The sequence below is a fragment of the Amblyraja radiata genome, chromosome 26 (assembly GCF_010909765.2).
Source record: "Amblyraja radiata isolate CabotCenter1 chromosome 26, sAmbRad1.1.pri, whole genome shotgun sequence".
NCBI classification, from domain to species: domain Eukaryota; kingdom Metazoa; phylum Chordata; class Chondrichthyes; order Rajiformes; family Rajidae; genus Amblyraja; species Amblyraja radiata.
In genome coordinates, this window is record NC_045981.1 from 9,742,974 (window position 1) to 9,766,405 (window position 23,432).

Sequence of the window (23,432 nt, forward strand, 5' to 3'; positions counted from 1 at the left end):
CATAATTCTGCTCCTAGACATGAAAAATATCTGGGACACTGACTTGGCCTCCACAGCCGTCTGTGGCAGTAAATCCCACAGATTCACCACCCTCTGACTAAAGAAATTCCTCCTGATCTCCTTTCTATAGGAACGTCCTTTTATTACGAGGCTGTGCCCTCTGGCCCTAGACTCTCCCACTAGTGGAAGCATCCTCTCCACATCCACTCTATCCAGGCCTTTCACTATTCTGTATGTTTCCATGAGGACCCCCCCCCTCACTTCAGGAACATTTGATGGATGTCGGCCTGGTCAACATGGTCGCCCTTCACCGGAAGTAAACACTGATTCCATATTTATCACGCCGGCAGAAGCTAAACTTGGGATTCCAACTTGGATTCTAACTGTGGCGTCCGCTCACAAAGACACCCCTGAGTTTTGTTTAGTTTAGAGTTTACAGCGTGGGAACAGGCCCTTCGGCCCACCGAGTGTTCACTGACCAGCGATCCCCGCACAGTAACACCACCCTACACACACTGGGGACAATTTACACTTACACCAAGCCGATTAACCTACAAACCTGCACGTATTTGGAGTGCGGGAGGAAACTTGCAGATGGTCTCGGGGAAAACCCACGCAGGTCACGGGGAGAACGTACAAACTCCGTACAGACAGCACCCTTAGTCGGGATTGAACCCTGGTCTCCGGCGCTGCAAGCGCTGTAAGGCAGCAACTCTACCGCTGTGCCACCGTGGTGCCCTATCTCTAGGAGAGAGCTGCAGGACCTCCCCCCCCCCCCCCCCCCCACACACTCCACCCGCCCAGAGGGGTCTCGAGAGGGAGTGGTCGGGGAACTGGGTTGGGTTTGCGAGAGGATTTCACGCCGGTGTTTCTGAAAGCTGATCTTTAGTTGAATCAGCTTCAAGGAAGTTCAGTCCTATGGCTCCATAACCCTGGTCCCGGAAACCCACAGCTCTGACTAGACTAAGGGTGGAACAGTGGCGCAGCGGGTAGAGCTGCTGCCTTACAGCACCAGAGATCCGCGCTGCGTGTACGGAGTTTGCACGTTCTCCCCGTGATCTGCGTGGGATTTCTCCGGGTGCTCCGGTTTCCTCCCACACTCCAAAGACGTGCAGGTTTGTAGGTTAATTGGCTTCTGTAAATTGTCCCTAGTGTGTAAGATAGAGCCAGTGTGAACGGCATGGAATCGGTGGGGCCGAAGGGCCTGTTTCCATGCAATATCCCTGAACTAAATTAATAATGTGTGTGTGTGTGTGCGTGTGCGTGTGTGTGTGTATGAGTGTGTGTGTGTGTGTGTGTGTGTGAGTGAGTGTGTGTGCATGTGTGCGCGTGTGTGTGTGTGTGCGTGTATGCGTGTGCGTGCATGTGTGTGTACGTGTGTGCACGTGTGTACGTGTGTGTGTGTGTGTGTGTGTGCGTGTGTGTGTGTGTGTGCATGTGTATGTGTGTGTGCGTGCGTGTTGTGTACGTGTGTGTTTGTGTGCCTGTGTATGGGTCTGTGCGTGTGAGTCTGCGTGTATGAGTGTGAATGTGTGTTTGTGTGTGTGTGTGTGTGTGTGTGTGTACGTGTGTGTGTGTGTGTGTGTGTGTGTGTGTGTGTGTGTACGTGTGTGTACGTGTGTGTACGTGTGTGTGTGTGTGTACGTGTGTACGTGTGTGTACGTGTGTGTGTGTGTGTGTGTGTACGTGTGTACGTGTGTGTACGTGTGTGTGTGTGTGTGTACGTGTGTACGTGTGTGTGTGTGTGTGTCCCTTTTGGTTGTTAGGTCCCCCCTGAATGCAATGCGAGACAGGGGCGCCCCACAGCTGCTGCATTGGAGCCACATATGTGCTGCACTGGACCACCATGTTGCTGAATCGGAGCCACAGCTGCTGCATTGGAGCCCAGAGTCAGAGCCACATCCTTGCACCTGCAGCATATGCCTGCGATGAGGCACTGCCGGGAGCCGGTGTCCTGGCCTGCTGCACGGATGTGCGAGGGGTCGGGTTGCCGGAGGGGGGGGGTCTCTCTTCCCCCGGCTGTGGGGCCCCGGGGCTGCCGGCTAACAGTTGCTCTCCATCTGGCAGAGTGCCCCCTGCCCGGGGTCCCGGGAGAGCAGGAGGCAGCGCAGCGGCACTGAGGCCGTATCCGGCCCTGGCCCCGGCCATGGATGCGCGCAGCCGTTCGGCCCGTCTCTGCCACCCCGCACCAGTCGCTGCTCGGCCAGGCTGCCGCTGCATGGGGGCAGGGCAGCAGAGGCGGCAGGGGGAATGCTGCACATGTGGCGGTACTGCTCCTCCAGAACCTTGCCCAACTTCCAACGCCTCCAGCGTTTCAGCAACTCACACTGGACCTGGAGGGTGGGGGATAGAGAGAGGGGGGAGAGAGGGGGGGGGGGGAGAGAGGGGGGAGAGAGGGGGAGGGGGGGGGGGGTGGCGAGGGGGAGAGAGGGGGGTGGGGGAGAGAGGTTGGGGGAGGAGGAAAGGGGGAGAAGGAGATGATGGGAGAGGAGAGGGGAGACAATGAGATGGAAGGAGGGTGGGGGAGAGAGATGGAGGGAGAACCAAATGGAGATAAGAGTGAGTGATGTGTAGCCCCACAGACACACCCCTTCCTCCCACATCGTCCCCCCTGCCCGTCCCCTCCTTCCCAAACGCTGCCTGACCCACTGGGTACTCCAGTACTTTGTGCTTTACACATTCCAGCACCTGCAAGTCCTTCTGTCGTCATTCACAGGTTATTTACAAGATCAGTACATTTTACATCTTCATGTCTCTCTCCCCATTCTCTCTCCCCCCCCCCCTCTCTCTCTCCTCCCTCTACATTTTAACAGGCACATTCTTAAAGCACACATTTCACCGAGTTATTATCACCAACTACACACGTGCACACGCACGTACACACGCACGCTTGCACCTGGACAACAAACACACACTCATACACACGCATTTGCATGCACACATACACACACATGCACACACACATGTACACATGCACATACACATATGCACACACACAAACATGCACGCACACACACGCATACACATGCACAAACATGCACACACGTACACCCACAAACATGCACCTATACAACAAACGAATACACATGCACATTCACACACTTGCATGCACACACACACCCACTCACGCACAGACACACACACGTGAGCCAGCACTAGCAGCTAGTGTGTGTGTGTGGAGTGTGTGTGCTTGCGCGTGTGCGTGTGTGTGTGCGCGTGTGTGTGTGCGCGTGTGTGTGTGCGCGTGTGTGTGTGGGTGGTGGGGGGGGGGGTGATGTCTGTACCTCTCTGTGGATGAAGCAGTACAAGATGGCGACCAGCATTCCCTGTGGAGAGGAGGCACAAGTCAGACCGGCCCACCCCGTCCGTCACGCATGTTAGACGCAAACCGTGGGGGGGGGGGGGGGGGCTACGAGTTTACTGGGGGAGGGAGGGGGTCTGTGGAGCTCGGGGTAGGGTGGATCTTTGTCGGGGGGGGGAGTTGAGACAAGGGGGGGGGGGGGGGTGCCAGGATGTGGAGGATTGTGAAGGGAGAGGGAGGGGTGTGAAGCCGGGGGGGGGGGGTGTTGTTTGAGGTACCGCTCCTCCCCCCCCCCCCCCCCCCCCCCCCCCACACTGTTGTGCTGCAGCCCACCTGGAAGGAGTTGAGGAAGAGTTCGAAGAAGAGTTTGACGTGCCGCAGTGTTCCCCGGGCCTGCTCGTCGGTGACGAAGGCAAACACCACCTCGTGGATGCCCAGCAACGGGATCAGCGTCAACGTCGACTTGGCCAGCCTGGGGGGGGGGGGGGGGGGGTGGTCAGAGGTCAGGGATCGTTCCAGACTCACGGATCAGTCTCACCCCGGACACTCCCTCTTCCCCCCTCTCCCATCTGGTAAGAGGTACAGAAGTGTGAAAACGCACACCTCCAGATTCAGGGACAGTTTCTTCCCAGCTGTGATCAGGCAACTGAACCATCCTATCAACAATTCAAGAGCGGTCCTGAACTACTATCTACCTCATTGGAGACCCTTGGACTCTCTTTAATCGGACTTTATCGTGCAGTAAACATTATTCCCTTTATCCTGTGTCTGTGCAATGTGGACGGCTCGACTGTAATCTTGTATAGTCTGTTGTTTGACTGGATAGCTCGCAAACAAAAGCGTTTCACTGTATCTTGGTACACAAGACGATAATAAACTAAACTAAACTAAACTCACTGGCCAACACAATGCCAAGTTAAACTTATCTCATCTGGCAACGCTACACATTCTCATTTTCAGTTTTAGTTTAGAGATACAGCATGGAAACAGGGCCTTCAGCCTGCTAGGTCCATGCCGACCAACGATCACCTGTTCACACATTAGTTCTACACTCTCCCCTCATTCTCATCCAATCCCTACACACTAGTGGCAATTTACAGCAGCTTTGTGATGTGTATTGTGGGCTTGTTGGCCTTCATGACGAGAGGAGTTGAGTAGAGGAGCAAAGAGGTCCTCCTGCAGTTGTACAGGGCCCTGGTGAGACCACACCTGGAGTATTTTGTGTGCAATTTTGGTCTCCTAATTTGAGGAAGGACATTCTTGCTATTGAGGGAGTGCAGCGTAGGCTCATGAGGTTAATTCCTGGGATGGCGGGACCGTCATATGATGAAAGAATGGAGCGACTGGGCTTGTATTCACTGGAAATTAGAAGGATGAGAGGTGATAGTTACAGGTAGATAGAGCTCTTTGGGCAAGCGGAATCAAGGGGTATGGGGAGAACGTAGGAACGGGTACTGATTGTGGATGATCAGCCATGATCACATTGAATGGCGGTGCTGGCTCGAAGGGCCGAATGGCCTACTCCTGCACGTATTTCCTATGTATCTATGTCCCTCCATTCCCTGCATATCCATGTGCCTCTTAAATGTCACCGTCGTATCTCCTGTCACCTGGAGAGGGGAGGGGAGGGAGATTGGGGGGGGGGGGGGAGAGGAGGGGAGAGTAGGAGTGGGGGTGAGGGGAGGGAGAGCGGGTGGGGGAGAGGAGGGGGGTAGGAGTGGGGGTGAGGGGAGAGGAGAGCGTGAGGGAGGGGAGGGGGAGGAGAGAGGAGTGGGGGTGAGGGGAGAGGAGAGTGGGGGAGGGAAGAGCGGGGGAGGGGAGGGAAGAGCAGGGGAGGTGAGGGGAGAGCAGGGGATGAGGGGAGGGGAGGGGAGGGGATGAGGAGGGGAGGGGAGTGCAGCATTTTGTACGTGTTGCATGGTGACGGCCCCAGGCTGTACCTGAGTTTGTAGTCAGTGTATCCCATCTGGTGGGCGCGGAGTTTGGAGACCAAGATGTGGATGATCCTGATAAAAATGAAAAAATTGATCTGGAATAAACAAAGGAAAAAAAGGCCATGAAACCAGATCTGTCTGAAAGCAGGGGCTCGCTGGGCAGTTGCCCGGGGCCCCACGAGCATAGGGGCCCCATGCTGATCTATGTAGTGTAGAATGTTACTGTAGAACATAAAGACGGAGAAGAACATCGCAAATGCATGACGGCATATTTAATTCGGCATAAAGAAACTGGAAGTGTAGAGGCCCCAGTGCAATGCTTTGCCTGGGGGGCCTAGAATGCTGTTAAGACGGCCCTGCTTGAAACCCATAGGTCCAGGGGTGTGGGGCTGGGGGTAGACTGGTGTGGGTGTGGGGGTACACTGTGGTGTGGGTGTGGGGGTACACTGTGGTGTGGGTGTGGGGGTACACTGTGGGGTGGGTGTGGGGGTACACTGGTGTGGGGGTACACTGGGGTGGGTGTGGGGGTACACTGGGGTGTGGGTGTGGGGGTACACTGGGGTGTGGGGGTACACTGTGGTGTGGGGGTACACTGTGGTGTGGGTGTGGGGGTACACTGTGGTGTGGGTGTGGGGTACACTGTGGTGTGGGGGGTACACTGTGGTGTGGGGGTACACTGTGGTGTGGGGGTACACTGTGGTGTGGGGGTACAATGTGGTGTGGGTGTGGGGGTACACTGTGGTGTGGGTGTGGGGGTACACTGTGGTGTGGGGGGTACACTGTGGTGTGGGGGTACACTGTGGTGTGGGGGTACACTGTGGTGTGGGGGTACAATGTGGTGTGGGTGTGGGGGTACACTGTGGTGTGGGTGTGGGGGTACACTGTGGTGTGGGGGGTACACTGTGTGGGTGTGGGGGTACACGTGTGGGTGTGGGGGGTACACTGTGGTGTGGGGGTACACTGTGGTGTGGGTGTGGGGGTACACTGTGGTGTGGGGCTGGGGTAGACAGGGGTCAGTACCAAGATGGAGAGCAGGATGGGGGTACGGATGATCCACCAGTACGCCATGTTCTCATTGGTCATCCAGCACCTGCGGGCAACAAACGCACGTCAACATGGCGACCACCTCACATGTGGCACTCTCCCCCCCTCCCCCCGCACCCTCTCTCACGCACCCCTCCCCCCTCTACTTCCTCAGAATGCGTGTCCCCAACAACTCTCACCAACTTCTACAGATGCGCCGTACAAAGCATCTTTATCCAGATGCATCACAGCTTGGTTTTGGGAACAGCTCCGTCCCAGACCACAAGAAACTGCAGAGAATTGTGGACGCAGCCCAGACCTTCACACAAACCAACCTCCCTTCCATCGACTCCATCTACACCTCACGCTGCCTCGGCAAGGCCTGCAGAATAATCAAGGACCTAGTCTCACCCCGGTCACTCCCTCTTCTCCCCTCTCCCATCAGGCAAGAGGTACAGAAATGTGAAAACGCACGCTTCCAGATTTAGGGACAGTTTCTTCCCGGCTGTTATCAGGCAACTGAACCATCCTACCACCAACTAGAGAGCAGGCCTGAGCTACTATCTGCCTCATTGGAGACCCTCGGACTATCTTTAATCAGACTTTACTGGACTATATCTTGCACTGATTGTCATTCCCTTTATCCTGTATCTGGGGCAAGCTAGTCTCCCAAGATGGTCAAACAAGATTATAGCCTATCACTACATTCCAGTGTATAACTGGTACAAGAAAACATATAATACTTAATTTACCAATATGACAACATATTGCACGCTTGCACTCACTAATTAGCATGAAATATAATTATCAAGCAAGTAAAGAAAAAGACGGTGATTGATCATGTATGTTTACAGAGGTGGCAGCCTGGCACCCACACACTCACACACACTCACACTCACATACACACACTCACATACACACACTCACACACACACACACACACTCACACACACTCACACTCACATACACACACTCACATACACACACTCACACACCCACATACCAACGCTCACACACACACACCCACACACACTGACATACCCACACACACCCACACACACCCACACACACTCACACTCACATACACACACTCACATACACACATACACACACACACACTCACACACCCACATACCAACGCTCACACACCCACACACACCCACACACCCACATACACACACACACACTCTCACTCTCACACACACCCACACACCCACACACTCTCACACACATACACACTCACTCATTTCTTGAAGACAATAAGAGTAGGAAGGAACTGCAGCTGCTGATTTACACTGAAGGTAGACACAAAGTGCTGGAGTACCTCAGCGGGACAGGCAGCCTCTCTGGAGAGAAGGAATGGGTGACCCATTCAGACTGAAGAAGGGTCTCGACCCGAAACGTCACGCATTCCTTCTCTCCAGAGATGCTGCCTGTCCCGCTGAGTTACTCCGGCATTTTGTGTCTATCCTGAATCTGGAGGTGTGAGTTTTCACACTTCTGTCCCTTTTGCCTAGAGTTCAAGTGTGAGCAAGTGTAATCAGGGTGGAGACCAGGGGTGGGGAACCTTTTCATGTTGGAATGCCACATTAAGTTAGCTGTAATCTAATAAAGCCGCATCCAAGACACTTCAGTTAGATATACTTCAAAATGTACATTATTTTGTTACAAAAGCCCTCATGACGTACTAATGTTTTAATTGTGGCCCTCAGTCGGGGGGGATTATTTAGTCGAATCTTCTTTTACTCTTTGGTATTTTAAATACGTTCATTTTAAGATAAAAATAAAAATAATAAAAGACGAACAAAAACATATTAATAAAAATAAAAGGATTATGTTCTACAAAATTTGGATTCATTCGAAAGGCTGCACTTAATGGCGTAGATGGCAGCATGTGGCCTTAAGGCCGCAGGTTCCCCACCCCTGGTCGAGACCCTTCTTCAGAAGAGAATCAGATTAAATTAGTGTGGGATTAGTGTAAACGTCACACCGACATCGACTCACTCACCCAGTGTTTTCATACAAATATTTCACGACTATCCATGGAACAACGAACAACAGCGGTGATCCTGAAAACCAACAGAAAACTGGTTAACAACTAGTTAATTTAGTTTGGTATAGTTTAGAGACACGGCACAGAGACAGGCCCTTCGGCCCACCGAGTCAGTCACCCGTTCATACACTAGTCCCTACGGTATCTCATTCTCGCATCCACTCCCTCGACACCAGGGGGGCAATTAACCTACAAACCCGCACATCTTTGGGTTGCGGGAGGACACCGGAGCACCCGGAGGAAACCCACGCGGTCACGGGGAGAACGTGCAAACTCCCTACAGACAGCACCCGAGGTCAGGATCGAAGCGGGGGTCTCTGGCGCTGTGAGGCAGCGGCTCTATCCGGGGGGAGGGGGGGGGGGCAGGGGGAGGGAGGTCGGACTCACTCTCCGTCTAGCTCCCATCGGAGGGCCCTCAGGAGCCAGCGCTTGGTTTCACATCAAATGCTGGATGAGTTGAGTATAGGAGCAAAGAGGTCCTTCTGCAGTTGTACAGGGCCCTGGTGAGACCACACCTGGAGTATTGTGTGCAGTTTTGGTCTCCTAATTTGAGGAGGGACATTCTTGTCATTGAGGGAGCGCAGCGCAGGTTCACCAGATTAATTCCCAAACTGGCGGGACTGACATACGATGAAAGAATGGAGCGACTGGGCTTATATTCACTGGAATTTAGAAGGATGAAAGGGAATCTTTTCAAAACATATAAAATTATCAAGGGATTGGACACGCTAGAGGCAGGAAACATGTTCCCGATGTTGGGGGAGTCCAGAGCCAGGGGCCACGGTTTAAGAATAAGGGGTAAGGCATTTCGAACTGAGATGAGGAAAAACTTTTTCACCCAGAGAGTTGTGAATCTGTGGAATTCTCTGCCTCAGAAGGCAGTGGAGGCCAATTCACTGGATGCTTTCAAAAGAAAGTTAGATAGAGCTCTTAGGGCTAGCGGAATCCGTGGATATGGGGAGAAGGCAGGAACGGGGTGCTGATTGTGGATGATCAGCCATGATCACATTGAATGGTAGTGCTGGCTCCAAGGGCCAAATGGCCTCCTCCTGCACCTATTTTCTATGTTTCTATGTTTCTAGTAACTCAGCGGGACAGGCAGCATCTCTGGAGAGAAGGATTGGGTGATGTTTTGGGTCGAGACCTTTCTTCGGAGGCATAAAGATATGGAAGGGTAAGGTGAGAAAACACAGAGCAAAGGGGACAATTTGCCAGAGAAATGAGGGAACAAGGAACTGTAGAAGGTACACAAAAATGCTGGAGAAACTCAGCGGGTGCAGCAGCATCTATGGAACGAAGGAAATAGGTAACGTTTCGGGCCGAAACCCTTCTTCAGACTTGTAGATGCTGGTTTACAAAAAAAGACAGAGTGCTGGAGTGAGTCAGAGGTTATTTCAGTCTGAAGAATGGTCCTGACTGGAAACTTCACCTGTCCATATTATCCAGAGATGCTGCTTGACCCGCTGAGTTACTCCAGCACTTTGGGTCTTTTCTCTCTCTCGTTAACCAGCAACTGCAGTTCCATGTATTCACCCTTTCACTAGCCGGGTTTTGTCCAGCTTTCTCCCTCCCACTGGGTCCGAAGGGTCCTGACCCGAAACGTCACCAATCCGCATTATAGACAAAGAAAATAGGTGCAGGAATAGGCCATTCGGCCCTTTGAGCCAGCACCGCCATTCAATGTGATAATGGCTGATCATCCCCAATCCTGCCTTCTCCCCATATCCCCTGACTCCACTATCTTTAACAGATGCTGCCTGAACCCGCTGAGTTACTCCAGCACTTTGTGTCTTTTTGTGGTTGAAGTTACAGGGTGTTGGTGAAGTCCAGGTGAGGGCCGTTGTCTCCCTCAACATTCCACCCGCAGCTCTCGCTGGGGGGAGGGGAGAGCAGTCGGCTCGGGCAGTTGTCTCAAGGCAAGGAACGGGCCAAAGTCAACCTCAAAGCCATGGATGGGAGAGCGCAAGGCCAAGGGGCATTGGTTGGACATAGGTACATGGGGGGGGGGGGGGGACGTTTTAGTTTAGTTTGGAGAAACAGCACAGAAACAGGCCCTTCGGCCCACCGAGTCCGTGCCGACCAGCGATCCCCGCACACTAACGCTATCCTACACACACTCGGGACAATTTACTTTCATACCAAGCCAATTAACCTACAAACCTGCACGTCTTTGGAGTGTGGGAGGAAACTGGGTCTCCGGCGCTGTAAGGCAGCAACTCTACTGCTGCGCCACCATGCCACCCTTTAGAGGTTTAGAGGATATGGGCCAAACACAGGTAGGTTAGGTCTAGTGTAGATGGGGCTGGTGTAGATGGAACATGTTGGTGAGCATGGGCAAATTGGGCCGAAGGGCCTGTTCCAACGCTCTATGACTGATTCTGGCTCTATCTCTCTGACTGTGGCTCTATGGGTCTATGGGTGAGTGGGGAACCTACCCCAGCCGATACACAAGTAGGTGTTGAAGTAGCTCATCTCTGAGAAGACGGTGACCACCAGCAGATTGTGCAGGTAGATGCCCTCGATCAGCAGCCAGTAGTAATTGGCCCCGATGCAGTACTGCATCAGCACCTGTGCAGTCCGACACCCCGCCGCAGTCTGCAGAGGAATGAAACCGAGGGTTAGAGCGCAAGCAACGAGCAGCCAGAGTAACCACAGCAGCGCACAGCGGCAAACATCTGCTCCAGATGTGGCCGCCCCACCAAACACGTGTGATCACTCGAATTTAGTTTAGTTTATGTTGTAGTTTCGAGACAGCGTGGAAACAGGCCCTTCGGCCCACCGAGGGGCTGAATGGACACACAGGCGGTTAAAGTAAACGTTCCCCAGCTCTTTGATGGTTGTTGGGTTACATTCCAAGCTGGGAGCTAGACCTTGTCGACTGCACACAATCTCCAACCAAGAGTGCACTGGGACCGAGCCTACCAACTAATCCAGTAATCAGCGCTGTGTTGTCTTTGGCTAATCATTATATTCTTAGGTTAACCCACAATAGGGCATTGAGAATGGGATTTGAAGAGTAGAAGAACATAGTTTCTCGAGATAATGAGTCTATTTATAGTTCTTTTATCGCCTTGCGTTTGGCAGAGATAGAGGAGGTGGTCAATGGGACAAAATAACAATGCTGGCCTCAACACACATCTCCTCATTTCCATCTCTCTCCTCCCCCATTGAATGTTGAGGCCAGGGACCCATCTTTGTTTTAAGAGATACAGCGCGAAAACAGGCCCTTGGGCAACGACCAGCGATCCCCGCACACTGGCAACTACCCTGCACACACTGGGGACAATTTTACATTTTACACCAAGCCAATTCACCTACAAGCCCGCACGTCTTTGGAGTGTGGGAGGAAACCGAAGATCTTGGAGAAAACCCATGCAGGTCACGGGGAGAACGTGCAAACTCCGTACAGACAGCACCCGTAGTCAGGATCGAACCCGGGTCTCTGGCGCTGTATGGCAGCAGCTCTACCTGCTGAGCCACCGTGCCGTTCCGCCTTGGTGCCACAGATGATAGAGTCATACTTGTCCATGCTGGCCAATGTGCCTCATGTAAGTAAGTCCCATTTGGCCCAGATCCCTCCAAACAATTCCTCTCCATGTGCCCCATGTGCAACTAGTTGAGTTTAGTTTATTGTCACATGAGCATCACTGAGGTTCAAATGACAATGAATAAATATTGTATTGTATTGGTACACTGAGGTACAGTGAAAAGCTTTTGTTGTGTGCTAACCAATCAGCAGAAAGGCTATACATGATTTTTCACACAAAGGGTGGTGGGTGTATGGAACGAGCTGTCGGAGGAGATAGTTGAGGCTGGGACTATCCCAATGTTTAAGAAACAATGAGACAGGCACATGGATAAGACAGGTTTGGAGGGATAGGAGCCAAATGCAGGGAGGTGGGACTAGTGTAGCTGGGACATGTTGGTCAGTATGGGCAAGTTGGGCCGAAGGGCCTGTTTCCACACTGTATCACTCTGTGACACTTACAATCCTCAATGCTGTTAGAATACCTGCCTCATCCATCTCCTCTGACACAAGGAACTGTTGATGCTTTACTTTAAAGATTTAAACTTTTAGAGATACAGCGCGGAAACAGGCCCTTCGGCCCACCGAGTGCGCACCAACTAGCGATCTCCGCACACTAGCACTCTCCTATACACGAGGGACAATTTACAATTTTTACCAAAGCCAATTAACCTACAACCCTGCACCTTGGGAGGAAACCGGAGCACCCGGAGAAAACCCACGCAGGTCACGGGGAGAGCGTGCAAACTCCGTACAGACAGCACCCGTGGTCAGGATGGAACCTGTGTCTCTGGCGCTGTGAGGCGGCAACTCTACCGCTGCGCCGCCGTGCTTTCCTTTTACCAAGGGTAGGGGCATCGAGAACGAGAGGATAAAGGTTTAAGCAGAGAGGGGAAAGATTTAATAGGAATCTGAGGGGGCAACTTTTCCACACAGAAAATGGAAGACGTTGCCAGAGGAGCTAATGTAGTTGAGGTTGGGACTATAACATTAAAAAGACATTTGGACAGGTACGTGGATAAGAAAGGTTTGGAGAGACAGGGGCCAAACGCAGGCAGGTTTCCTCCCACATTCCAAAGATGTGCAGATGTGCAGATGTGCAGATGTGCAGGTTAATTGGCTTCTGCAGTTGTCCCCAGTGTGTAGGATGGTGATACTGTGCGGGGTGATCGCTGGTTGGCACAGACTCGGTGGGCCGAAGGGCCTGTTTTCACGCTGTATCTCTTAAAGTCTAAAGGATGCTGTAGAAATGTATTTCTAACACAGGTGGGCAAAACATAGAAAAATAGGTGCAGGAGTTGGCCATTCGGCCCTTCGAGCCAGCACCACCATTCATTAACATAATGTTAACTCCTTTAAGGTCGTGGAGTTCATGGTCCCTGGTTAGGGACCGGCTTCGGGAGCTCCAGTCCACGGGAGCTTCGACCGCCCCGACTGCAGATGATTCAACTCCTCCGCCCATGGGAGAAAAAGGATGAAAGAAAGAAGATAGACTCCATCGCGGTGAGGAATGTGGAGGAGTCGCTGTGGTGGATGTGTCTGTACATTTTTGATGTGGTTGCTTTTTTTGGTATGACTGTATGGCAAATCAAATTCCTCGAATGATTCACATACTTGTTTAATTTTCATACTTGATTAATAAAAATCAATTATAATTCCAATTCCAATATGATCATGGCTGGTCATCGAAAACCAGTGCCCTACTCATGGTACTGCGATCTACTGGCTGGCACAAGGCTCTCCCTGTGGCAACACCCTCCTTGCTTCCTTCTCTCCCATGGGACATGCGGGAGGGGGGGGGGGGGGGGACAGGCTGTGGGACGTGATCCTACCTCGTTGTTGAACCAGACTTCAATGTTGACGGCCTCGGGAAACTGCGTTTTGAAGAGGGCATCTTTGACGAGGATGGACATGGCTCGCAGAATGAAGGAGGCAAAGAGATTCATGTGGATGTAGTTCCTCATGCAGTGGAGCTTCCTGACCGGGCAAAGTAACAGGAGGGTTTAGACGGACGTGACTTAGAAAGGGCCGGCCCACAGATCGCAGACGGCTGGAGCCCCCCCGACACTCCCTCACCCCTCACCACCCCTCCCAGACGCATCCCCCCACCCTCGTCTTCCAAGTCATCCCTACCCCTTCCCCTCTACTCCACCCATCTGAGGTGTAGATGGAGTCAATGGTGATCTGTGTGAGGGACTGGGCTACATCTACAACCTTCTGTATAACGTATGGCATCTCTGTGTGGTATCTCAGCTGCACGGAGGCGGAGAGGAGAGCTCTTCAGCGCGTCGTCCACAGAGCGCAGAGGATTATTGGGACACAGCTACCAGCCTTGGAGGGCATCTACCACACACGGTGCCTCAGGAAGGCCCTCAGCATCCATAAAGACTCCTCACACCGTTGTAATGGACTGTTCGAACTGCTTCCCTCTGGCAGACGTTACAATGCCTTCTACGCCCGAATCTCTAGACTCAGAAACAGCTTTATTCCCAGAGCTATAGCGGCTCTGAACCGGCCCTGTTGAGTGCCCCCCACCCCCCTGGACTGTCTCCCTCGGGTGGTCACGTCGCACAGTTTATTTATTTATTTTATTTTTTGACATCGGTTGGAAGCTGCATACTAAATCTCGTTGCACTGATGTGCAATGACATTAAAATATATTATTATTATTATTATTATTATTATTATTATTCTGCAATTGCAGGAAGACAAAAGTGCTGGAGAAACTCAGTGGGTGAGGCAGCATCTATGGAGCAAAGGAAATAGGCAACGTTTCGGGCCGAAACCCTTCTTCAGACTGCAATTGTAGTCTAGCTGGTCTAGTTTAGTTTGGAGATACAGCGCGGAAACAGGCCCTTCGGTCGTCCAAGTCCGCGCTGACCAGCGATCCCCGCACACTAACGCTATCCTACACACACACACACTAGGGACAATTTACATTTTTTACTGAAGCCAATGAACCTGCACGTTTTTGGAGCATGGGAGGAAACCGGAGCACCCGGAGAAAACCCCCGCAGGTCACGGAGAGAGCGTGCAAACTCCGTACAGACGGCACCCATAGTCGGGGGCGACCCCGGGTCTCCGGCGCTGCATTTGCTGTAAGGCAGCAACTCTACCACTGCGCCACCGTGCCGCCCTTTTTCGGAGGGGGGAGCGACAGAGAGATACTTTGCTTACCTGAATCCCACCAGAATTCCCAACGCCAACACAAGGGTTGCCAGGGAGAGGGAGAATCCAACTGTGTACATCACTATGAACCCGTCTAGAATCCTGCCATGCTCCTGCTGAAGAGACAGAAATGTATGGATTACTAATATAGGAATATAACAGAATGGAATACGGTACAGTAGCACAGCGGTAGAGTTGCTGCCTCGTAGCGCCAGAGACGCAGGTTCGATCCTGACCACCGGGTGCTGAGTGTACAGAGTTTGCACGTTCTCCCCGAGACCTGCGTGGGTTTCCTCCGGCTGCTCCGGTTTCCTCCCACACTCCAAAGATGTGCGGGTTTGTAGGTTATTTGGCTCCGGTAAGAATTGTAAATTGTCCCTAACGTATTGGATAGTGTTAGTGTACGGGGTGATCACTGGTCGGCACGGACTCAGTGGGCCGAAGGGCCGGTCTAAAAACAGGGATGTAATGCTGGGGCTTTATAAGGCACCAGTCAGACCGCATTTGGAGTGTTGTGAGCAGTTTTGGGCCCCATGTCTGAGGATCCCAGGAATGAGTGGGTTAACGAATGATGAGCGTTAGTCGGTGCTAGGCCTGAACTCGCTGGAGTTTAGATAGATGAGGGGGGACCTCATTGAAATATACAGAATAGTGGAAGGCCTGGATAGAGTGGATATGGAGAGGATGTTTCCACTAGTGGGAGAGTCTAGGGCTAGAGGGCAGTGCCTCGGAATAAAAGGACGTACCTTTTACGAAGGAGATGAGGAGGAATTTCTTTAGCCAGAGGGTGGTGAATCTGTGGAATTTTTTGCCACAGAAGGCAGTGGAGGCCGTCAGAGGATCTTTTTAAGGCGGAGATTGACGGACTCTTGATTAGTAAGTGTGTCAGGGGTTATGGGGAGAAGGCAGGAGAATGGGGTTAGGAGGGAGAGATAGATCAGCCATCATTGAATGGCAGAGTAGACATGATGGACCGAATGGCCTAATTCTGCTACTATCACGGATTATTTTGGTCTGTGATGGCTTCCCTTGGATGAGATCATTGGCAGCAAAATAGCGCTTCAGTTAACTCCTGTTCATTTTCATTTGAATTATCCCAATGGATTAGGCCACAGCCCAGAGGCTCCAGGCCTGAGCTTAAAGGCTCAAGGCCTCAATTTAATGGTTCTGGGCCTCAATTTAAAGGCTGCATGCCTCTAAGGTTTCAGGCCTCAGTCCAGAGGCTTCAGGCCTGGGCCCAGGGCCGGTTGCTCACCCCTGGGCTCCAGACCACCGTACGTGGCGGGCCAGGTGAGCCCCGGGAACACACCTGAGCTTGGTCATCGTTGGGGTCGTTTTCACACTGGCTGCTGTCCCTCCAGGGCTGCTTCACCGAGTCCGTCAGCCACTCACCATCCAGCCCACACCTCCTGAACACGGAGCCGCCCTGCACTGCAAGAGAGAGGAGTCAGACAGTGCCTTGGCACTTACACTGGGGGACCAGGCAGTGGATGTGTTATGGGGAGAAGGCAAGAGAATGGGGTTGAGAGGGAAAGATTGATCAGCCATGATTGAATGGCAGAGTAGACTTGATGGGCCGAATGGCCTTTATTCTGCTCCTACAACTTGTGAATGGCCTACAAGACAGGGATCGGCCTATAGACCGACGGACGGGCCGTGGTGGGGCAGCGGTACAGATGCTGCCTTACAAAAATTAATTATCTTTGATACAAAAAAAAAAAAAATCGACAATAGGTGCAGGAGTAGGCCATTCGGCCCTTCGATCTAGCACCGGCGTTCATGGCTGATCATCCCCGATCAGTGCCCCGTTCCTGCCTTCTCCCCATATCCCCTGACTCTGCTATTTTTAAGAGCCCTATCTAGCTCTCTCTTGAAAGCATCCAGAGAACCCGCCTCCACCTGAGGCAGAGAATTCCACAGACTCACCACTCTCTGTGAGAAAAAGTGTTCCCTCGTCTCCGTTCTAAAAGGCTTACTCCTTATTCTTGAAGTGTGGCCCCTGGTTCTGGACTCCCCCAACATTGGGAACATGTTTCCTGCCTCTAGCGTGTCCAAACCCTTAACAATCTTATATGTTTCAATGAGATACCCTCTCATCCTTCTAAACTCCCGAGTGTACAAGCCCAGCCACTCCATTCTCTCAGCGTATGACAGTCCCGCCAACCCGGGAATTAACCTTGTAAATGTACTTGCGATCGATTCAAGGGCTGCCTTGCGTTCCCTGAAGGTGCTGGACATTTACCTGCATGATACCAAGGCAGGTACCAGGGACAGGAGACATTGGCGGTGGTGTTGGGGAGGGCGTCGGGCCAACAGGCGTACTTGTCAAAGGTCCGGTTACAGACCACACCTGCGGAGAGGAGACAAATAGTGGCGATGAGCGGAGAAGGATTGTACCTAGAGGTAAAGGAAGTGAACTTCAGTCGGGGTAAACACACGCGCGCGCGGGGCTGGGGGGTCCCAGCGGGTCAGGCAGCACCAGGTAAGTGAATGGACCAGCGATGTTTCAGGTCAGGACCCTCCTTATGACCGATTGGAGTAGGTTGGGGGGGGGGGGGTGGGGGGGGGGGGAGAAAGCTGGAAAAGAGAGGTGGGGTCAGAACCAAGTCTAGCAAATGATAGGTGGATAGGCACAAAATGTTGGAGGAACTCAGCAGGTCAGGCAGCATCTCTGGAAAAAAGGTAACGTTTTGGGTCGAGACCCTTCAACAGGCCCGAATCGTCACCTTTACCTTTTCTCCACAGATGCTGCCTGACCCGCTGCGTTACTTCAACACTTTGTGTCTATCTTCGGTGTCAAACCAGCATCTGCGGTACCTTCCTACCCAAGTGATAGGTGGATAGTGAAAGGCTTGGTTAGAGCGGATGTGGAGAGGATGTTTCCACTAGTGGGAGAGTCTAGGACCAGAGGTCACAGCCTCAGAATTAAAGGACGTTCTATCAGGGCAGAGATGAGGAGGAATTTCTTTAGTCAGAGGGTGGTGAATCTGTGGAATTCTTTGCCACAGAACGCTGTGGAGACAAAGTCAGTGGATATATTTATGACTGAGATTAGTACAGGTGTCAGGGGTTATGGGGAGAAGGCAGGAGAATGGGGTTAGAAGGGTGAGATAGATTGAATGGCGGAGTACACTTGATGGGTCGAATGGCCTAATTCTACTCCATCACATGACCTTATATGGGCGAGGGCGGGGTTTGGTTGGCTGATGGGTGGGGTAAGTGACAAAGGATGGAGATGAAAAGCGGCCAAAAGGGGCTTCAGGTGAAGAGAGGAGAGGAGGAGTGAAATGTAAAGCTGGAGGGAGGGATGTGGGTGGAAGGGGACTGGGGGGGGGGGGGGGTGGAGAGGCAATGGGGGGGGGGGGGGTTGTGAAAGGGAAATGGGGGACTCGGGGATGGGAGATGGGAGAAATGTGTCAGATCCGGGTTCCATCCTGTCCTCGGGTGCTGTCTGTGCGGAGTTTGCACGTTCTCCCCGTGACCTGCGCGGGTTTTCTCCGGGTGCTCCGGTTTCCTCCCACACTCCAAAGACATGCGGGTTTGCAGGTTAATGGTAAAATTGCAAATTGTCCCTCGTGTGTGTGCGTGTGTGTGTAGGACAGTGCCAGTGTGCGGGGTGATGGCTGGTCGGCACGGGCTCGGCGGGCTGAAGGGCCTGTTTCCTCGCCGTGTCTCCGCGCCGGCGGGGAGATCCTACCTTTCGGCTGCGGGTCCCTGGTGATGTTCCTGATACAATCGTCATAGTATCTCTGCCACTTCTCCAGCGTGTTCTCCAGGACCACAGCTGATGCCCTCTGGAGGAAGAGGCAAGGGAAAGGCATTGAAAATACACAGATACTGTAGACACTAAAAGCTGCAGTAACTCAGCGGGACCGGCAACATCTCTGGAGAGAATGACTGTCATATGTTGATAGAATGGAGCGGCTGGGCTTGTACACTCTGGAATGTAGAAGGATGAGAGGGTATCTTATTGAAACATGCAAGATTATTAAGGGTTTGGACACGCACGAGGCAGGAAACATGTTCCCAAGGTCGGGGGAGTCCAGAACCAGGGGCCGCAGTTTAAGAATAAGGGGTAAGCCATTTAGAACGGAGATGAGGAAACACTTTTTCACACAGGGAGTTGTGAGTCTGTGGAATTCTCTGCCTCAGAGGGCAATGGAGGCCGGTTCTCTGGATACTTTCAAGAGAGAGCTAGATAGGGCTCTTAAAAATAGCGGAGTCAGGGGATATGGGGAGAAGGCAGGAACGGGGTACTGATTGGGGATGATCAGCCATGAATGCCGGTGCTAGATCGAAGGGCCGAATGGCCTACTCCTGCACCTATTGTCTATTGTGTTTCCGAGTACATTTTTATCTCTGTTTGCTTTGTTGCCTTCTTCCAGCTAACAACGATCTTTTCAACATTTTTCCTTGATCTCCATCCCCTTTGTCCTGGTTTCACGCCTTGCTCATCCTTATCTCTGTATCTCCCTCTCCCCTGACGTAAAGTCTGAAGAAGGGTCTCGACCCGAAACGCCACCCATCCCTTCTCGCCACAGATGCTGCCTGTGCCGCTGAGTTACTCCAGCATCTGCAGTTCCTTCCCACCCATTGAAAACAAGACTGTGTCTGTTGAAGTGGCTGGGACTCAAGCCTCTCCCAGGGACACCCTCCACAGCATTCTCTTCACCGTAGAGATACAGCTCTTTTGCACAGAGGGTGGTGGGTGCCTGGAACGCGCTGCCAGGGGTGGTGGTGGAGGCAGATACTATAGTGGTGTTTAACAGTCACTTCGAGGTTGAATAACGTTTCGTGCAAGATAATGTCCTGTAAAGTCCAATTGAAGATAGTCCGAGGGTCTCCAATAATGTCTCAGGACCGCTCTCTAGCTGGTGATAGGATGGTTCTGCAGGCATCCACAATCCTCTGTGATTTTATTGCTGTCTTGGATGGAGCTACTAGTGTGAACTAGTGTGATAGTCAGTCGAGATAAGGAACAGGTATTAGTTTAGTTTAGAGATACAGCGCAGAAACAGGACCTTTGGCCCACTGAGTCCGCGCCGACCTGCGATCCCCACACATTGACACTATCCTACACGCACTAGGGACAATTTTACATTTCATACCAAGCCAATTAACCTACACACCTGCACGTCGTTGGAGTGTGGGAGGAAACCGAAGATCTCGGAGAAAACCCACGCTGGTCACGGGGAGAACGTGCAAACTCCCTACTGACAGCACCCGTAGTCAGGATCGAACCGGGGTCTATGGCGCTGTGAAGCAGCAACTCTACCGCTGCTCCACCGTCCTGCCCCAAGCAACAAAAGCTTTTGACTGTAGCTCGGGGCACCTGACAATAAACAAGACCACACCAAGGGCTAAGATGAGGAAAAACTTTTTCACCCAGAGAGTTGTGAATCTGTGGAATTCTCTGCCACAGAAGGCGGTGGAGGCCAATTCACTGGATGTTTTCAAGAGAGAGTTAGATAGAGCTCTTTGGATTAAGGGAATCAAGGGATTAGGGGAGAGAAAGCAGGAACGGGGTACTGATTGTGGATGATCAGCCACGATCATATTGAATGGCAGTGTTGGCTTGAAGGGCCGAATGGCCTACTCCTGCACCTATTGTCTGTGTTTCTATGTTTCTTCCCTGATGGGAGAGGGGGGACGGGGTGACCCAGACCAGGAGCAGCGGGCGGAGGCTCACCTGAACGTTGGCAGACAGTGCTATGAGGAGGGTGAGGAGTCGAGGCTGGACCATGCCTGTGCAGCACCTCCAAGAACCATGGGTGCGTCTCGGCCTCCGTGGATACGCAGCGGGTGGTGCAGATCAGCCCAGGGTACGAGGGCAACCCGAACTCCCTCCTGCAACAAACACTCCACCAGTCAATTATCCTGCAGCTCCGGCAAACTGAGACATGAGAGACTGTAGACCTCAGAATAGCCATCAATACACACAAGCACCGTGATCAATATACACACTGGCACCATGATCAATATACACAGGCACCGTGATCAATATACACTGGCACCGTGATCAATATACACTGGCACCGTGATCAATATACACTGGCACCGTGATCAATATACACTGGCACCGTGATCAATATACACTGGCACCGTGATCAATATACACTGGCACCGTGATCAATATACACACTGGCACTGCGATCAATACCCACTGGCATCGTGATCAATTTACACTGGCACCATGATCAATATACACTGGCCCTGCGATCAATACCCACACTGGCACCATGATCAATATACACTGGCACCATGATCAATATACACTGGCACCGTGATCAATATACACTGGCACTGCGATCAATACCCACACTGGCACCGTGATCAATATACACTGGCACTGCGATCAATACCCACACTGGCACCGTGATCAATATACACTGGCACTGCGATCAATACCCACACTGGCACCGTGATCAATATACACTGGCACCGTGATCAATATACACTGGCACCGTGATCAATATACACTGGCACTGCGATCAATACCCACACTGGCACTACGATCAATACCCACACTGGCACTGCGATCAGTACAGATCAAGGGTGGATTTAGGACGGCACGGTGGGTGACGCAGCGGTAGAGTCGCTGCCTCACAGCATCAGAGACCCAGGTTCAATCCTGACTACTGGTGCTATCTATATGGAGTTTGCACGTTCTCCCTGTGACCTGCGTGGGTTTTCTCCGGGTGCTCCGGTTTCCTCCCACTCACCAAAGACGTGCAGGGTTGTAGGTTCACTGGCTTCGGTAAAAATTGTAAATTGTCCGCAGTGTGAGGTGATCGCTGGTCGGCCTGGACTCGTTGGGCCGAAGGGCCTGTTTCCGCGCTGTATCTCTAAAGACTACGACCGGTTAGGCGGCATCTGTGGAGGGATTGGACAGGCGACGTTTCAGGCTGGGACTCAACTAAACAGTCAGAATCTTTCAGGTAAACACAAAATGGGGTGGAAGGCGAGGACAAGGGGGACTCTGTCCTCGTTACAAATGGGGGGAGGGGGAGCAAGAGCGGAGCTGCGGGATATTGAGGAGAATCTTTCTCCAGAACCAGGGGCCACAGTTTAAGAAAAGGGAGTAAGCCATTTAGAAAGGTGATGAGGAAACACTTTTTCACGCAGAGAGTTGTGAGTCTGTGGCGTTCTCTGCCTCAGCGGGCGGTGGAGGCAGGTTCTCTGGATGCTTTCAAGAGAGTTAGATAGAGCTCTTCAAGATAGCGGAGTCAATAGATATGGGGAGAAGGCAGGAACGGGGTACTGATTGTGGATGATCAGCCATGATCACATTGAATGGCGGTGCTGGCTCGAAGGGCCGAATGGCCTACTCCTGCACCTTATGTCTATTGTCTATTGTCCAGGATGGAAAAATCAATTATTAGAGGGTATAACTTTAAGGCAAGAGGGGCAAAGTTTAAAGGAGATGTGCGGGGCAAGTTTTTTTTACACAGAGGGTGGTGGGTGCTTGGAACGTGCTGCCAGGGGTGGTGGTGGAGGCAGATACGATAGTGGTGTTTGAAATACTTTTGGATAGGCATGTAGATTTGCGGGGAGTGGTGGGATATGGGTCATGTTTTTTTTGTGTTCTGTTTTTTTTAAAATTTTAAACCAAAATTGTGGTGACTGTTTGAACATTTGTGGGTCGTGCAAAACAATCCCACCGCGCTGTGCAGACGTGACTTTCAGGGACCGTTGACCGAACCATTGTTAATCAGAAGCGGACAAGGGGCAGGCAGGGTGGGAAACAAGAGTCATTCAGCTCGGCTCTGCCTGTGGAACTGTAGCAGTGTGGCGGATCACTCCATCTACACTTCACGCTGCCTCGGGAGCTCAGCCAACATAAACAAGGGCCGCTCACTCCCCGGTCATTCCCTCCCTCTCTCCCATCCCACGGAAGATGCAGAGGCTTGGAAGCACGTACCACCAGCTTCAGGAACAGCTGCGTTCTTCCCTGATGTCAGAACACCCATGGTCCTCTCGAAAGCTAAGCTTATCCCCAATCTTCCAATCTACCTCAGTGCAGCCCCTGCACTTTAAAAAAAATAAACTTGCGCACACTCTGTAGCAGTAATGCTATATTCTGCAGGTATAGACACAAAAAGCTGGAGTAACTCAGTGGGACAGGCAGCATCTCTGGAGAGGAGGAATGGGGGACGAGAAGGGTTTCAACCCCAAACGTCACCCATTCCTTCTCTCCAGAGATGCTGCCTGTCCCGCTGAGTTACTCCAGCTTTTTGCGTCTATCCACAGTTTTAAACCAGCATCTGCAGTTCCTTCCTGCATCTGCTATATTCTGCACCCTGCTTATTTTCTCTCATCCACAATTGTTGGTGTCATGTACGGGATGTTTGCCTGGAGAGCACGCTAAAGACAATGTTTTGCGATGTATCTTAGTACACGTGTTAGTAAAAAACCAATGTGAACGGG

The 23,432-nt window shown here is 52.1% G+C and overlaps 1 protein-coding gene across 2 annotated transcripts; it reads right to left on the reverse strand.

Moving 5' to 3' along the window:
* Positions 1–1,604: 1,604 nt before the first annotated feature.
* Positions 1,605–20,849, reverse strand: gcgr (glucagon receptor). Of its 2 annotated transcripts, none has more exons than XM_033044198.1 (13): positions 20,695–20,849; positions 18,703–18,799; positions 17,248–17,355; positions 16,315–16,436; positions 15,015–15,118; positions 13,670–13,814; positions 10,747–10,906; positions 8,267–8,327; positions 6,256–6,325; positions 5,242–5,330; positions 3,635–3,773; positions 3,285–3,326; positions 1,605–2,333 (listed from the first exon to the last, which is right to left on the reverse strand). In XM_033044198.1, the coding sequence occupies exons 1-13, from the start codon at positions 20,746–20,748 to the stop codon at positions 2,043–2,045; spliced, it is 1,482 nt and encodes a 493-aa protein (XP_032900089.1). In that variant the 5' UTR covers positions 20,749–20,849; the 3' UTR covers positions 1,605–2,042. The 2 variants fall into 2 exon arrangements, with proteins under 2 accessions (XP_032900089.1, XP_032900088.1); XM_033044197.1 differs by having other exon boundaries at positions 1,610–2,333; positions 15,015–15,121.
* Between the last annotated feature and the right edge of the window lie 2,583 nt (positions 20,850–23,432).